This window comes from Citrus sinensis, chromosome 5 (assembly GCF_022201045.2).
Source record: "Citrus sinensis cultivar Valencia sweet orange chromosome 5, DVS_A1.0, whole genome shotgun sequence".
NCBI classification, from domain to species: domain Eukaryota; kingdom Viridiplantae; phylum Streptophyta; class Magnoliopsida; order Sapindales; family Rutaceae; genus Citrus; species Citrus sinensis.
In genome coordinates, this window is record NC_068560.1 from 31,254,641 (window position 1) to 31,273,761 (window position 19,121).

Sequence of the window (19,121 nt, forward strand, 5' to 3'; positions counted from 1 at the left end):
TGTTTTTTTATCTTTTTTTCCTTTTTTTTGTGTTTGTTTGGGTTTTTTTTGCTAAGATTAGAAAACAAAGGGCAATAATGGTATAAATGAAAGAACTGGATCAAAACTATGAATAAGTAAAAAATAGAGTTATTGGCGACGGTGGTCGGAAATCAAGGATAGGTGGAACTGAAAGATTTGATGGTAAGGAACGCAATGGTAGCAACCGTTTAGCCGGATTCATGACGGTTTGGCCGGAAAATCAACTTGAAATGGTGGCGGCTTATGGTGGTTCGTGGCGGTTTTATGGCCGGCATTCAAGGGCAAAGGGTGGTTGGGTTTTGGTCGGCAGAGGATGGGGATGCTTTTGGTGGTGGTGATCGACGGTGAGAGTGGCTAGTTTCGCGGCGGTGAGTGGGAGGAGAGCTTGCGGGTTTTGGGCGTTTTGCGGCTATTCAGGTGGTGGTTGACGGCATCAATGGCTAGAATTTGGTCACTGGATTACGAAGAGTTCGATGGTGGTAGCGGTTGTTTGTGATGTGGTTGGATGGTGGTAGTAGCGATGGTGGGCGGCGGTGTGGTTGGCAGCTAGGGTTTCAAATTCTGTTTTTTTTTTCTTTTTAATTTTTTTTAAGCTAAACAGAGAAAATCAAACAGGGAAAAAAGAAAGGTTTGGTAGTAGATGATGTTAGATTGATGATACCAGGTTTTAGCTCTGATACCAAGCTGATGCAGCGAAAGTTTAAAATTAAAATATTCTGTTGATTCTAGAGAATGTTGGAATAAAATAACAACTAAACTCACGTTGATTCAAAAGAATGCCGTGAATTTAGGGGTTAAGACTCGTTGATTCCGTAGAATACCGAGAATTAACGGAACTCAAATACTCAAAGAGATTTGAAAATTGAAAATATTATTGAAATCGATCATCTGCTTGTAAAAACTACAAAAGACACTTATTTATACTAAGTAAGACTTATCCTAATATGATTAAAAAATCTATTTTAATAAGACTTATACCTAAATTAAGAATATTACCCAAATAAGCAATACCTAAACGACAAGACTCTAAATAAGAAACCAAATTAAACCAGAATATAAATTAATTAAAATATTCCTAAATATTATACATTTAAATCTAATTAGAATTTCTTCAATTTCTTGCTATGCATCATTGAGCCATACTCCGAGAGCTATTTCTAAAGTAGAAAGTGTTTTTTTTTTTTTTCAAAAGCGCATATAAAATACACATGCAGTCGTCTCGAATCTCTTGATTGCGCAAGAGCAAGTTTTATGATTATGGTGTTTCGTGTCTATTAGCTTCAAGTAGCTTCGCCTTACCCAAATTAATACCTTCCGTCATTTGAGTACACAATAGGAAAGCTTCCTGGTTAAGCTTCGTTGCAGCCCACGGCTGATCACATGAACAGGCAGAAAAAATTTCAAACCCGTAAAATCAAGTGAGGGAGACTGCATGATTGAACAGTGAAAAAATACAGGAGCGATTTTGGTTTACAAATTAATATCCTTTTAGTTTGGTGATCATTCTTCCAGCCCACAAGCTTAAATATGTCGGCAATTATCCAGAAGTGCTTACACAATTGGAAAAGACAAATAAAAGTAAAAACCAAAAAATAGCTATCTTGTAGATGTCCACAATTAATGCAAACATATACAGTACAGTACAATCACAAATAGCAGTGACACCAAGCCAACGATAATCGGATCGGCGAGAATCCAGAACAAGTCTCTTCTTGGATATGTTCCGCTTTGACAATTCCATAAACACAACAGCATCTAAAAAATATGGCAGGGTTACGACTTTATTCACTGTGGAATTAATCCTCTTTATTTGATTGTCTGCCCCCAGTTCAGCTGGAGTAGGGAAGCCTGCAAAACAGTTGAAGCAAAAGCTTATATATATGTATAGAGTAGATTAGGAATTGTCATGCTTATGCTTATTTGACTTTTGAATTGCTCGAGGAATAAAAAGCAAACGATTTTCCACCATGCATAAGCATCAAATAATTTAAAGCAAGAATATATATGTGATTAATATAACTTGAACATGAACATGCATGCAAATTGTCGACTGCTAATTAATAAAACTCACCCTAATTTGAGAGAAGTATCAGAACTATCATCCTCAGGAGGAGGGCCACTGCTGCAGCTGCAGACGTTGTTTACAGATTCTGATGACATGCCTTCTTCTTGGATAGCAATATCTGAATCCACTAAAACAACTCTTTTTCCCTTGCACGAGGAGGCCACCTGCAAATTCCAAGAATCTCCATCCGTTGCCATTTTTCAAAATTATGGGAACCCTAGATGGTGGTTCCACAAATCAAATAATCTTACCTTCTGCTTTAGATTCTTGTTCTCCTCCAGCAGCTTAGCTCCCTATATATTATTACCAAATAGTAAATTTGAGAAGTCTTCAACTATAGGAACTTGATAACATGAATTTTGTCTTTTTTTCCTCAAATAAAGAAACTGCTATTAGGTTTCTGACCTTCCTTTCAAGTGTAGAGATCTCATTCATAATCCGGTCACCCTGAAAGAAAAAGTAAGTACTTTTTTTTAGTTACTTTACCAAAGCCTAGCTAGCAATGCACGCATGCTTCACAAAGAAAGCAACTAATAGAAACCTTTGTCTGGAGCACACGGCTAAGTCCCTGTTCAAGCATTGTTTCAAGGTGCTGGAGTTCCTCAATAGTCAATCCATGAAGATCCTCTCCTCTCATCTGCCTGTTGGTTAATATTGGACGGTGTACATGTATATATATAATGAGTTTAATCTGAGATAACTTATGAGAGAGCCAAAATATAAAATACCTTAGTTGACGGCTCTTATCAGCAATTTCCCTGCTCAAACTGAGATACTTGCTATTCTCCAACTATAATGAAGAATGGTACATTGCAAGTGTAATTTTTATTTTTCAAGCTTGAAAATTAGGCAAACACAAAGTACATGATCACAAAATGAAGATGATGATGCAAATCTGCGCAAGCCAAATTATGTACCTGCAGTTCAAGAGATGGATGATTCAATTTGCTGATGTTACTTGAATGCATGTTGTACCTTGCAATTATGTCCTTCATGCTTCACAACACATTACATATACCGACACTGTTAGACATGAAGTGATCAAAACTTCCAGCCGAGTTTCAGATAAATGCATCAAGCAGTACTATAAAGTATAGATTAGCAGGTGATGTTAGAGGAAAACTAAAGATAGTAAGATTACTTAAGAAATCCTATTTATACCAATATAATTACTTAAGAAATCCTATTTATACCAATATAAATTAAGGAAATTTTTAATTTTAAAACTATTATCTAACACTTTACATAGAATAGAAATAGCATCCAAGTAAATCATCCATTCTACACTCAATATACATGTTCAGCTTGTAAACTGACTAATTAACAGCGACAACAAGGCAAAAGGCTAAGTATGTGTGCTTATCTTCTTTGTATGTGGCAGTACTAGGAATCAAGGAAGAGACCCTTTAATAGAAAAATAAATTTCCAAATCATGACAGAATGAATTCTTTTTTTTTTTTTTACTAATTCCATTTTTCATTTTAAGTGTCGCATAAGCAGAAACAAGATTTAAATTCCTTCCTACCTTTGTGCCGATGGGTTTGAACCTAAAATCTTTTATATCACTCCCAAGAGATTTAATCAATTAAATAATATAACATAAACACTATTTTTGTTCACCTTTGATAGCATTCCTCTTTATAGTATCTTTGTTTATTTATTTATTTTTTGGCATAGCATTAGAAGAAACATGATTTCCTACCTACCTTTGTGCAGAAGAGTTTGAACCTAAAATCTTTTGTATCACTCAAAAAAATTTAATCCGTTGAATAATATAACATATACACTATTTTTTGTTCACCTTTTATAGCATTCCTCTTTATACTATCTTTATTATTTATTTATTTATTTATTTTAGTGTTGCATTAGCAGAAACATGATTTCTTTCCTACATTTGTGCAGAAGGATTTGAACCTAAAATCCTTTGTATCACTCCAAAAAATTTAATCAATTAAATAATATAACAGAAACACTAATTTTTGTTCACCTTTGATAACATTCATCTTTATAATATCATAGCAAGTACCACATCAAAGTTTCATAGCGTGGGAGCAACAGCAGTAGAGCATGGTGGATTGCACAGAGTCCAACATTAAAAAAAATAGTCCACATATATGCTGCCACACGCTCTAGAATGTTTGTAATTTCCTTTTAATAAAATAGTAAGGTAAAATCAGATTTGATAAGTAAAATTTGATTAAATTCTAAAGTAAAGCTAAGGTATTTACTAACACTTCAGTATTACATTTTTGCTTTGGAAGCACAAGTTGTCAACCTACCAAGATCTTTTGGAGGCTATCAAAATTATTATAAAGATTTTACGTACCGCATTACATATGCCAAGACTCCTTCAAAATATTCTTAAGAGATAAGAGAAAGGTATAAACAATCTTGAATTAATTCCAACTTGAATGAACAAATGGTGTACTGCTTATGACACGACTAAGTGAATGACTGACAAAATATGTTTTTAAGCATGGGAGTTCAGACCCCCTAAGAAGTATACATGCTTCTCAAATGTAGAGAAAATGTTACCAGTGTCATCAAGGAATAATAAACTCGGTTTAAAAAAAATAAACTCTATACTTGAAGATGTGATCCTTCAAGCTAGACACCAATGACTTGTTAACAAAGCCTTTCATCAATAGACAATTGTTGACAAATTTCAAGCAAGTTCAAAATCCACTTCCTGGCAGTCTCCTTAGAATAAAGATTATTTAGATAGTTAGACTGGCTCCTAAACAATAACAAGGCAAGAGGCTCTTTAAGCACACTGTATGCAGGATTATCTTATTTCAAATAAATAACACATTTGTTTTTGGAACTCACTATCATATATAACAGCAGTAGGAAATCATGAATACATCTGCACACTCTCAAATTGGATCACCTAACAACTAAAATGTCCTTTCATGGAAACTGAGTTTCCAAAATCATCCCATCGTGTGTTCTTTGGTTTCTAAAATTTCTTCTTTAAAATATTACATAATTGTATACCAAAATAGATTCTTTTTGAAAAAAAAAAAATTGGGAGTTCATAAATATAAACCAAACTCCTCCATTTTAGTGGTCGAAAACTCAAATTAAAAAAATATAAACCTAACTCCTACATTTTAGCTGTCAAAAATCAAATCTCTGGTATAACCGAAAAAACCAATTTAATATCTTTTCACAAAAGAAAGTAGAGCTACGAGCAAAGTCTAAATTAAATTTTAACTATCTACATACTCCAAGATTCAAATCAATGTGATCAACTATATAAAACTACTTGAAAGCTACTCAACCAAGTACTTAAGTTAAAAAAAAAAGGAATAATATATAAAACAATAACAATTGACATTTATGAAATATGATCATAGCATTACAAGAATAACCAATAATGGGAGTATGCATGCAACACATATAAAGTTAGGATACAAAATTTATATTCAAGTGCGTATACTAACATAATCGATGATTATCATATCTTATATTAAAGTAGATGTTATTAACTTTCATTAATTAGGTAATGATTATCATTCATCACTAATGAACACATCAAATGCCATATTAGTTACTATACAAGTTTCATATCCCATTTTTTATACTTGATAATACTCAAGAATATAACAATTTTCACTTATGTTTTCACTCTTCAAAGCACTATCTATATTACAGACTCAGATATAAACCTGCAACATTTAATCTTAAAGAGAACAAAGCCAAGTGCAGTTAGTTTATATGCATATTGGTACTACTCAGGCCCCTATAATTTTTTCAAAATGAAAAACTTCAAGATAACATGGAACAACAGTTGGGCAATAAATTTCCAATTTTAAATAATCCATTATGCTATCTTACTATTTAATTAATGAAGCTTCATCGTTAATGATTAAAAAAAAAAGATAGGCCATATTAATTGAGATGAACATGACAAGTTCAAAGGAATTAACTCCACACAACAAGAAAAATCAACCATGAACCAACAAGTAAATCAGTAGTATCTTTGTCTTACTATGATTGCAAAGGTTCTTCCCTTGATTAAAGTGTACCGACCTCAACTTAAGCTACATAATTAATCATGGACTGTGCAATTAAATGTTTAAAGTAATCATAAATGATAGCTTCCTGTTACGCAGGCCCCTGGAATTTTCCAAGTAAACTGAGATATTTTGTCAAGTTATAAAAAAAAACTAATCCCAAAGTTAAAATCAGCTCTCATTTTCTCACTATATCATAATTTGTACTTTGACTCTTTTTTATCTATGACAAGTCATGAAATAACAATATAACTGTCAGAAATATTAGCCTCCGAGCATTCAATTGAAGAAAGTATTCGTAACTCTGCGTTAATTAACACAAATAAAATTTTATAAAATATTAAATAAACCAATCTCCTTCCAACCCTAGTGGTTTAAACCTTAAGACTTTTCATATCATTCTTAGAGGTTTTACAAACTGAACATCCAAAAGTTAACTCATTAATGTAACATACACATATAAATAAACACATTATTTAGAATTTAACATCAATGAAATCTGAGGGTTTTAAACTATTCTTATAAAAGTTCACATGACACCGATCATTAACTTATATGTGTTTATAGTAGAATGCATTTGGTTAACTTTTTGCAGACTTTTTTGAAAAACGAATTGAGAAATTTTCAAACGTCGCATTATGGACTGTAATTATCTCGTTAAATATTGGAAGATCTTTCACTGTTCATCAGAATTATTCATTTCGAACAAATAAACAAATGACCAGAATAATAAATATTTATTCATATTTACTAATTAATAAGCCTTCTTGACTTTCATTTTACTCTCTGAAAAGCTGGTAATATTGGAGCTTTTGTGAAACCAAAGAGTAATGAAACTTGAAAATACACACACACACTCAAGAAAAGCTAAGGTATATAAACAAGGGCTGGGCTTGAAATTAAAAAATAAAATAAAAAAAACCTGGAGCTGGAGGACTCAAAGAGCTTGCCAGTAGCAGAGAAAATGATGACTCCAACCTCAGCATCACAAAGAACAGAAAGCTCTTCTGCTTTCTTGAAAAGGCCTCGTCTTCTCTTTGAGAAAGTCACTTGTCTCGCTGTTATGTTATCAATCTTCCTGATCTTGATCTTCTCTCTCGCCATAATCTATATTATTAATTAAGTTTCATGAACAAAATGCCGATAATTCATAATAATAATAATAAAAATAATATATAATAAGCAGAAACCCTAGTGAGAGAATGAAAGAGACAGACCCAGTTCAGATCCAAGTGAAAGAACCCAGAAAAAAATGCCAAATTTTTTTTTTTAAAAAAAAAAAAACCCACCAATAGAAAACTCATGAACATGCAAACAAATTACAAAACTGCAAAAAGAATGAAAGATCTTTCAGGATAGGGATTTGTGTATTTTTTTTACCTATATATGTATATATGGTATTTACCTAATAGGAGGCCTGGTTCAGGACTGATCACAGTAACCTAAAGCCACCAATTACAGAAAGTGAGAAGAAATAGAGACGGAGAGACAGACTTGGATTGTGTGTTCGAGAAAGGAAAGGTTGCCTTCCCTTTTATAGCAAAACAGTATCTTCAATTTCTTTTTCTTTATTTTGCTATCTTCAATACTGTTTTTTCCTTTTATATATATTAAAATGATGCTGTTTATTAGTGCTTATACTGAGTAATATTATTCCAACTAAACAAAATAGAAAGAAAAAGTGTGATGGAGACGAGGAACAGGAATTAGAAGCTTAATATTTTTTTAAAAAAAAGTACTTTAATAAAATATTTTTTTAAAGTTGTTTTTTTGTGGACGATCGCTTTCCGTACAATCTGGGCCATAGGCCACGGGCTATAGCTAATGCCTAACTCTGCCGCGCACCAGCACATGTTCAGATATCCTGCTAATTTTGCATATGGCAATAATGACTTGTACCTTCTTCTTTCAGACTCAGCCGCGTGGTCAATACCGTCCATTTTAGTACTTTAACCATTAGTCCATTACCATGGGACATTTTTCTCTACTTCTTTTTAATTTTTTTTCATTAGTCTATTTGTGGAGTCCTTCTGAGCTGCGTCAGTTGCACAGTGCGGCCACAACATTTTTTCTAAGACTGGGTACGATGTCCCATTTGGTTTGGTTTTAGTAGGGGTGGCATATTTTAACCGAACCGATTCAAATCGACGGTTTAGATCGGTTTCATTAGTAAAAAAATTAATTTCAGTTTATTAGATTGTAAACTGACATCATTCGGTTTGGATCCAATTCAGACATATTATATAATTATATAATATTCTAAGTTAAGTAATCTAACTAATTATATTTATCATTTTATGCAGATTTTGACAAATCAAAAGTAATTGGGCCATAAATTTTGACGGACAAGATACACAATATTTTAATTGTCAAATGTTGTTCAAGTTTATTTTAATTTTGTGAGTTTATTTTGAATAAACATGTTAAGAACTTCTTTATTAAGATGTATTATGCTGTAAACTTGTATGGATGTATCTTTGAATTGTTATGCAAATATCAAAGTAGATATGAATAATATAAAAGAGGTATTAATTTAGATTACGGACACAAAAAATAACAAATAATTTAGGTAAAATAATATAAAAGAAGTAAGATTTTAGCTAATAAGCTCAAACCGAGGATCCAAACCGATCCAGTCAGTTTGGATTGGTTCGGTTTGAAAAAATTTTAAATTGATATCGATTTAAAAATATTTCAAACCGATAAGTTTGGATCGGTTTGAGAATATGTCTCAAACCGATCCAAACCGAATTTGCCCACCCCTAAGTTCTAGCCTATCTATAATCAAATTCAAACCAAAATTAATTGGTTCATATTTTGTGAATTAAATAGTAGAATCAAACCAAACCGAACAAAATTAATTTAGTTCAGTTCAGTTCAGTTAAGTTCGATTTGATTTTATTTTATTTTTTTATTCAAGTTTTTTTACTCCGTATGTTTACTAATAACAACATAACAGTGATATACTGTTTATACAGTAACAATCTTGACTTCATAAATCTAAATCAAATCAAATCAATCAACAGAATAAAGTCAAATACAAAATAAACATACATAGTTTTAAAAATCCACTGCAAATTACAAATCAACAATGATAAATAAAACAAGAAAGCAACAACGCAAAATCACATATTAAAAAAGGAAATCTTAAAGTTTATACTATCACAATAATAATCAATCTATTTTTAATTCTAATATTTTATTTTAATTTTTCTCTCCACACCATTTCGTTTTTCGATTTGTTTTGGTTTAAAAGCAAACCAAACAAAACCAATTGATTTTATAGATTTGTGAACTATTTAGGTTTTACTGAACTAAAATATCGATTTGGTTTGATTCAAACTGAACTAAACGTTGAACCCTAATTTTTTTTGTCATGAAAACTATTTTATTGTTGGAGATAAACTTTTACATTATATGTATAACTTTTGTATTCGCTCAATGTACGTTATGATATCAAACTAGCTATTCGATTTTATTTCTGAGATTTATACAATAGTGATGTTGATTTCACAAAAAGAGCAAATCAAGAAGTGCACAAATGGTGTTCACAGCGACAACATACATTGAAAGAGAATTTATGACATATCTTAACTCAAAATATTGAGCATCTATATATTGGAATAAATATTAGAGACGTCGACGCCTTTATTATTATTATTATTATTTTTTAAATTATTTTAATACAAACTTTGTAGCAATGGACTTGCTAAGGCTCAATGCTCACGCACACCCTAAATTTATAAACTAAAATGGGTTGAAATTTTGTACTTAATTCAGCTCATTGGTTGAATGAATTTATTTCTTATAAAAAAAAACTAAATTGGGTTACGTCTAATTTCAAATATGAATTTCAATATATCTTATCATGCAAGTTAGAAAAGATCCATTAATTAAACCTTTGTGGTATGTTAGGTTTGAGGATTAAAGGAAGCGAAAATCGCCTGTTAAAGCCTAATGACTTAAAAAATATTTACATGCAATAGATGATATACTACAGGGCTTCAAGTACTTTTTTTTTCATGTAGTTCTAAGTTGTAAGTGATTCTTCCCCCCCCCCCCCCCCCCCCCCCCCCCCCCCCCCCGGCGGCGCGCCGGGCACACAAAAAAAAGTTATAAAATTGATTAAATTTTTTTATGTTCATCGAAATGAACCAACCTTCATATTTACAATTATTTTACTTAAACGGCAAAGAATTAATATATGGATTACATATTTATATCTTAGTTTTTTATTATTTAATTTAACGAAAACAATAATGTATTCTGAATGCGAGGGACTTGCAGCCGTTCACATACTTTTGACATCTTAAAGTGTTCGCGAAAAGTCATTGTCACGTCTATCAAAATATCAAAGCAATATATATTTTTCTATTAAAATGAAACATGCCTATCATGAACAATCAAGAAAATATCGTTGTAAACCTGTATTTACAGAGTACAAGATCATATAAATGCTTAAATACAATCATTAGGGCAATATCTAACATCTAAGCCTTAGTACAATATTTACAACCATATAATAATTGAGAATTTCTTTCATGATTCTAGTATGACACATATCAAATAACAACCCTTACTTAATATTGGAGGGAAATATACTTTATCTCTAAAACAGCGAGCCAAATAAATCTTTATTAAAGGGGAGTCGATTCCCAATAATGCGAATGCGGCTGAGGTTATTGGACATATGAGTTGTCAATAGGTTACAAGCCTTAATTAAGGTAACGTTTGACAACATAAACACAACTCTAATTATTATGAATGAGGAAAAATCAACTTTACACACTAAAATCTAATGAGGTAAAAGAAAAATTTTAAGAATTTGACTTGTAAGTTAAAAAAAAAAACCTCAATCAAACAGAAAAAAAGAAATTCTTGTAGTACTAATGATACAGAACTAACAAAACACGAGACAGAAACTAACAACTGCTATGTATATGTATAAAGGGTGAGGCTATATGCACTCTAAAAATTACTCTGAACACTCATCTATTAATGTTAACAAAAATTATACTTTGTACACTCTTTAAAATGTCAAAAATGTCCTCATTTAATCATTTTAAATTAATTATCTTTATTTATTCTACATTATACACACTAAAAAAATTTCTCTAAACACTCTTTTATTACTAAAATTAAATTGTTTGGTTATAGGATAAATTTTGCCAATAAGTGAAGAATGATAAATAACAAAATAGGAGCAGAACATTCATTGTCTGGTGTCCAAGTTGATGGCAGAAAGTAGTCTATTAATTGCGGAGATGACAATGTTGTAATATTGATAATATGTAATTGTTTTTGCTTGCAAATTGCAATTCAAATGGGGAGGGTTTTTCTAGTAGAGCTTAAAGGGAGGTCTTATTACAAATTCATAGAGCAAACTTAGTTGTTTTCGCTGATAGCGTTCTTCCTTGGTCTTTTAATTGTCATCGAGGAAGGGCATACATCTTCCATGATATGGAGATGTTGATGCTCTCTAGCATGCACACTGTGAAGGATATATTTTGTTGCTGGTGTAGACAAATTGTTGGCTAGAAATACATTGCTACACATGACAAAAACCAAAATACAAAGAAGGAAAGTTTGTTCTGAAAAATGGAGGATTGTTGGATAGGTCATAGATTGTTGAAGAGGTCACACAGGAACTTATTCTTGAAAGTTCCGAGTAATAATATTATTCCGAGAAATAATATTACACATGCTCTTAATAAAGTGTCCTTAATAATAATTTACATCATGAGTATTTTTGTAATAAATTTTTTTATAATAATATGAGTGTTCAGATTAACTTTAGAGCGCATATAGCCCTACCAATGTATAAAAGTTTACGGGATAACCTACGTTAAAAGTTTCTACCTTAATCCATCAAAACCTCCATGCACCAAACATAACAGATGCTATAATTAACTTTAACACAAGCATTCATTTTTTATCTAGATATTTGAGAGACACCATTTAAGAGGTCACCAAAAAAACCTTGAGGAGCACTGTAGCAGCACAAAACAAATATACAACAGCAAATATAATTAACAACACAAAAATAGAAATACATAATATTAGGTATGGGCAATTTCAAATTCTGAATCCGACCGGATTTTGATTAATTCGGATTAAAAAATATATTATATTCCAAATTTTAACCTCAAATATGATATGATCCTATCTGAATTAGTTCAAATCGAATTCGAATCAAATGAATATTTCGAATAAGTTACAATTTGGATAAGTTCGGACTAAATTCGGATTTTAAGACCTTTTTGACAATTTTCACAAAAAAATCCATGAAATTTATAGTTAATGGAAACATAAGTAATGTAAACCATAAAAAAAGAAAAGAGAATTTATAAAATAAACATTTACCTATGCATTCATTTTGTATAAAGATTCCCTTTCATAAGCAAACGATCCTGGGGCTGGCAGCAGGAAAGGAGCCAAATTTGCTATAATAGTGTCGGTGGTGAGTCTGGTGATATCAATCATTGTTGGTCTCTTCTTCTTGTTATTGATTATTATATTCAAAGCTGAGCTTGGTTAGATTTTCTGATTGTGTCTCTCCGGCGTCGTGGTTTTGGAGGACGTCGATCAAGACGCGGCTAGGTTTGTTTGGCTTGTGTCGTCGGCGGCGTAGGTCATCTTGTGTATCAAGTCAAGTCGTGGGCGTGGTTTGTTCTCGAGGGTCTGGTTTGTGGTCCGGATTCGCAGCTACTTTGTGTCTTGTTGATTTAAGAATTGAGTTTTCATTTTCTTAGTTTCTGCTTTATATTGCAATCTGGTTGGATAATTCATATTAACTCAAATCTGATCGATCCAAATAAAATCCTATCGGATTGCATAAATTATATCTTATTGGACTTGAAACCAAATCCAAATCAGATCCGAATTTGTACGGATTAATATTAAAAAAGACAAAGAAAAGAAAAGAAATACCCATATTGATTGTATACACTGACATGGCAACAGCAGTTTAGCTCTCTTATTACGCGACCATCATTTTTCTTATGAAGAAGAAAGTCTTCGATGGTGACTGTGTATCGCATGACCAACTTATTAGATGTTAAAATTACCATTCACTTATATGCCACACAATAGATACACAATATACTGATATTGATTTAAATATCACATGTCTAAAATTTGTCAAACTATTAATACGTTTGAACATGCATCTAAACAAATTCGTTTTATTTATTTATTTATTTTTGAAAATAGAAATAACTAAATCTATAAATTTCACAATAAAACTTTAGCCAGAGAATTCTAATCTAGCTTTCATTACACAAAAACATGTATGGAGTGCGAATGAAATCACGGGTGCGTGTTAATTCAATTAAGGTCTGTTTAGCACAATATATTGTATTGCTTAACTATATTACATTAGGTTGTATTATATATTATATTTCATTGAGTTGTAATGCAATAGTATAGTTTGCATACCATAGATTGCATTATATAATATAATCTTTTTATTTTAATATTTATATTAAACTAATAATTTAAGATTAATTTATACTTTATTATTTTTATATTCAATTAAAAATTTAAACTTTTATAAGTATAATAAACAATTTTCATCACCAGCCACCACAAACCACTGCGCAGCGCTGCCAGCAATTATATTTTAATGTTATTTGAACTATATTTTAGTATTACTAGAATCCTTATGATCTAAGGTTACAACAAAGAAATTTTCATTAGTCGTAGGTCTATAGTCAGAGTTTTAGTTTTTAAATTTTTTACTATGAATGTATACAAATAGAAACTTTTTTGCCGGTAATAGTTGTACCATTATGTAGCCTTAATCTATTGGTACCAAATTTTCGTACCAAACACCGTGTTATGTAATGACCACCGGTGGCTGGATGCTATTGAACTATCATTGGCAGTTCATCGGCGTGGATATCAGCATTTTGCATTTTTAATTTTATTTAATATTGTGTACTTTTATTTAGTTTTTATTAATTTAATTATAATTTTTTTAAAAAAATTAATGTGAACAGGAAAATTTACCAAATTTAGACTTGCATCGCATTAGAGGTTTGAGATTCGAACCCTAGTCACGTATATACAGTGGTGATGCCGGCAAGGATTTCAGATAAATAGGTTTTCTAATGAAAATGAAAGGAAAAAGGAATCACACCCTTTAACCACCGCCCACCTTGTGTGTTTCTACTCTGCCCATTTCAATCTATCACTTACTGCTTAGTCCTTGTTTATAACCAACACATACTGCCGATGTAGATCGGATCATTGGAATGATAAAGCATTATCGTTGCCGTTTGTTTTGTTATTTCTCTAATCAAATAGCTATGCTTAAGGACAAACCGCCCCCTCTTAACACGCTCACTGACTTCAAGCCATCCAGAACTTCCCATCGCTTCCTTTTTTCTTTTTTTTTTTTCCTATTATTGTCATTTGTAAAACCTATTTAATTGAAATTCGTACCATCGTTGCCAGCGATTTAAGTTAAAGAGCTTTTGGCCTGGGAAGGATTCTCTCACGCCCTTTCCAGGTAGCACGACATTGTTTCTACCCTATTGCTTGTTTTTGTCTGAGCTTTTTCTTTCTTATACCTTTCATTTTGTTTTTTTTATTTGTTGGTTTTTTGTAATTATCTCTGCTGCTTCGGGAGGTGTTTCTAGTGACTATTGATGGCGCATCGAGAGTGTACGTACGCCTGTGTTGAAGTCTCTTTTTTGGCTTTTTGTCAGTGGCGCATCGAGGTTTTCGGATGGCCTAAGGCGAGAGTTTGTCGTGGATTTTATTTATTTATTTTTTTAATAATATCACCGGATTTAGTTCAAATCCAGTGACTATGTTGTTGTTGCGCAATGTAGTAGTGATTTTACCTTACAAATTTGAGTTCAGTAGTCAGACCCATAAAATTCTCCATTACCTCATGAGACCCATCATGCGAAACTACTTTTCATTTTGATTATAAAGAGAAAATTCTATAGTCAACAAGGGTCGAGTCTTAAACTATCTTAGATATTGCATTTCTGTCTATTTGTAACGACATATTAATTATTGACAATTTTCGTCTTTAATGAAAGATTTACTTTTCTTTAAAAAAACGACAACCACGACAACAACGACATCATCGACAATAACAACAACAAAATGACCACGGCAAACAACAAAAACAACAACTTCACTCCACCGTATTCTCATTAAATAAAGAAATTTTCTGGTTTTCAAAATTTATTCTGTGGTCCTAAAAAGGAGTCTCGTTTGTACAAACTTTTACAGTTTTGATAAGGTGTTTCATGCAGTGCACGCACGAAATTACTCTCATTGGTAAACAAATATGCCTGAAATTAAGTTATTCTTGAAGCAATAAACTCACCGGGGGGAAGTTATTGACAGAACCAATCCAAAGACTTACATTAAAGGTTTATAGTAAGAATCTGTAGTGCGGTGAAGGTGCTTGTCACAAAAAGGATTCTTGAATTTTACATCCGTACAAATTCTCACTCTATTATCTTTAAATAAAGGTGGGACTAATGAATATGATAACCACGTGCTTTGTTTCTTTTATGGGTTCCCTCCATGGTTTGCCGAAGGGTGAGAATCAAATTTAGATGAACAAAAATTTCCCAAAGCCCATTTAGATTTTTTCTTCTTTTTCTTTTCTCTCCACACGATCAAAGCTCAAAAGAATCCCCTTTTTTTAGTTGATTTTGTTTCTTAGAATGCTTGTGTTTCTACATGCAAAATGAAGTCAGATGCAACCTCGCAGCTATTGTTTATCACTTTATTGCAACGGTCAAATTTTTTTTTTTTTTAATTACATCTATCAGCTCCTACTTTTATTTTATCTTTAGCACTACAAAATTTTAAAAATATAGTGAACAATTTGCAATTGATAACAAAAAAATTATCCTTGTAAAATATATAAATGGTTATAAATTAAAGTAGACTGACTCAAAATGCAATTGTATAGTTCAATAAGTGGCACACAATTAAGAGAGAGTATGGGTTTTTACTCATGCAGTTATGCGGTTGCAAAACTAAAATTTTGGGTGGTCTGCAACGTAATATTAATAAGGGAGCCTCTAAGTTACAATAATTGTACCATACATCTCTCATGTGAACCACACAAAATTATAGGACCCACAATTTGTGTGGTTCACATGAGAGATGTATGTTACAATTATTGTAACTTAGCATTTGCCTATTAATAAACATTAGTGGGCCATATCATAAAAATGATGAATATGGGTAGCCAACAAAATTTCAGCATAACCTGTTATGTTCTTAGAAATTCCTTTCGCCAGCCTATTTAGTCTTGTACTCGTGGCAATTTGTAAGTCTTGTAACAGATATAGAGTGTGTTTAGAATTGAGGTATTGAAGCTTTTTAAGCTACAGTTGCTGCGAAAAAAAACTGTAATTATGAGATAAAAGTTAGTAATTTATAGTAAATATAAATTTTAAATAATAATTTTGATAAAATTATTAAAGATATAATAAATTTTTCATTATAAAAATAAAAAATCATATCAACATAACTTATAAGTTACAGCAGCTAGTGTTTAAGATACAGCTGCCCAACCTCAATGTCAAACACACCCATAATCCACAGTTATATGTTTTCTAATGGCAATATATGAGTAAAATTTAATTTGTTTCAATTTATTTATTTATTTATTAACTATTCAAAGTTACAGCTGCCCAACCTCAATGTCAAATGCACCCATAATCCACCGTTATATGTTTTCTAATGGCAATACATGAGTAAAATTTAATTTGTTTCAATTTATTTATTTATTTATTAACAATTCAAAGTTATAGTTGCCCAACTTCAATGTCAAACGCACCCATAATCCACCGTTATATGTTTTCTAATGGCAATATATGAGTAAAATTTAATTTGTTTCAATTTATTTATTTATTAACTATTCAAAGTTATAGCTGCCCAACTTCAATGTCAAACGCACCCATAATCCACCGTTATATGTTTTTTAATAGTAATATATGAGTAAGATTTAATTTGTTTAAATTATTTATTTATTTATTAACCATTCATCACCGTTTAAATTTTTACTCCATATAAGTCCATTAGCCAAATGATGCTTTGTTTGCGCAACTTCTTTCGCAATCATAATTTTTGTTTGAACAATAATGCGGGTTAACTGAGCATGTGTTTAGACAAATTTGGCCTTGAAAATCAAAAAATTCTCCTTCACCTACAAAGATGAAAGGACATTAATTAATTGATTAAACAAATTTGCATGACCCTCGTAGCTCGCACCAAGTGTTGATGAGCTTGTACTCTCGTCTCGATTCGAGGAGACCGAGAAACCTCAGGTGGATTTAATTTGCTAAGCCCAAAGTTTTTCCCCCCTTTTTTTTTAGAGAAAAAAAAAGTGTAAATACAGGTAAAAAAAAAGTGATTGCTGCTGCTGTCAAAGTTTCTAAGTTCTATGGTGATGTGTTTATTGCAGAGGCTGAAGCAATCGAATGGGGGCTTCGTCTTGCAGAAAATACCTGTACAGAGCCTTTGATTGTGGAATCAAATGCGCAAGAGGTTGTTAAGTTAATTAACAATAGTCAGGGCTGCAGATCCGAGATCTTCTGGACCATTTCAGAGGTGCAGAGAGTTTTGAAGAGCTTTAGCTCAGTTTGTGTCCAATATACTCATAGATCTTATAATGCAATAGCCCACTCTTTAGCTAAATTAGCTCTAGAAAAACTCGAAACGATTATTTGATTGGGTTCATACCCTCCCTACTTGTTGTACTTGTTTTCTTCTTTAAGCTGAAATGAAGTTATTTTCCTTTCAAAAAAAAAAAAACATCGAAGGAGCTTTACAAAATAATTGGGTATTTTTATGGTGATTTTTGGTTCAACTTTTTGTCAACCAATTAAATCATTCATTGGCTACATGTCAGCACACGTGCATGCGTGCTATGATCCATTAGAATAATAGGATGTATATATTAATTTTTTGAAAGCAGCATTAAGCATCATTTTACAATCCCAAAGTAATGGAAGTAAGTGACATTCGCCATGAAAATGTAATGTGGTCAAGGAGAATCTCATTGCTTCTGATGTCTGAGCTCAAATTTCAGCCTTCCATTTTCATACAACAGAGAGGTGATGGGGTTCAAAAACTTTATATTAGATGAAATTAGAAATTATGGCTGTGGCCTGTGGGTCTTAATATCTCGGCTAAAGTTATAGTCTTATAGGTTGTAATTTTAGGAAAGTAAAAATATAGACTCCGATATAAATCTTTTTTACTTTTACTCGTTATAATTCGTTCAGTTTTTGTCATTTCCATTGACATGTTTAGGAGGCTATAGTGACGGTAAAGTAGGTTGCACGTCACAATTTTAAGCGTTGTTGAGGATGGGCCGGCAATGACTGTAAAAAAAGGAGGCCCATAACGTTTTCAAAAAGAGTGGAACTATATGCACCCCTGTGTTGTTCTAATAAAACCCTACACGTATATTTACAATGTTATCCTTAATTAAAATAAGTACTTTTTACTTTCAAGCTACAAGAATGATTAAACTAAGAATTTGAAATGAGTGCTTTTTACTTTCAACTGCAAACAAGAAAAATAAATCCACCCCATACATGTATCCAACCAATACAAATTAAATCAACTATTAAAATTATGAAAATTATAGTGAAAATTTTTATTTGTGAGGAGACAATATGGTGAAGACTTTTTTTACGTGAGGTTTTAGCGGAAGAAAAATATACGTGGATATTAAGAAAGAAACAAAAGTTGGAGCAGGGTTTTACATAGAAAGGTTAGTTTTGGAAATTGTGGATATGTTAATAGAAGTAACATTTTCCTTTATTATTCGATGGGGTTTAGTTAGAAAAGAGAGCTCAAGGGGATTTCAATAATAAGGGTGCTACTAAGCTCGCCCACTCTTTGAAAAAAAGCCGAATTGCTGTCACTCTTTCACTCTTTCATGGGCTACCCTCCTCGAATTAGAAACCCATCCAAACGAGGCCCAGTTTTTAGACTTTCTTTTTTTCCCCTTTTTTGGCAAGCAG

The 19,121-nt window shown here is 31.9% G+C and overlaps 1 protein-coding gene across 2 annotated transcripts; it reads right to left on the reverse strand.

Annotated features, from left to right (window-relative positions):
- Positions 1 to 1,457: 1,457 nt before the first annotated feature.
- LOC102621460 (MADS-box protein JOINTLESS) lies at positions 1,458 to 7,741 on the reverse strand. 2 transcript variants are annotated; one of them, XM_006472408.4, is made up of 9 exons: positions 7,486 to 7,741; positions 7,028 to 7,212; positions 3,004 to 3,082; positions 2,815 to 2,876; positions 2,628 to 2,727; positions 2,492 to 2,533; positions 2,338 to 2,379; positions 2,093 to 2,250; positions 1,458 to 1,869 (listed from the first exon to the last, which is right to left on the reverse strand). In XM_006472408.4, exons 2-9 carry the CDS (start codon positions 7,207 to 7,209, stop codon positions 1,851 to 1,853), a joined length of 684 nt encoding a protein of 227 aa, XP_006472471.2. In that variant the 5' UTR covers positions 7,210 to 7,212; positions 7,486 to 7,741; the 3' UTR covers positions 1,458 to 1,850. The 2 variants fall into 2 exon arrangements, with proteins under 2 accessions (XP_006472471.2, XP_006472470.2); XM_006472407.4 differs by having other exon boundaries at positions 7,511 to 7,739.
- Positions 7,742 to 19,121: the final 11,380 nt, after the last annotated feature.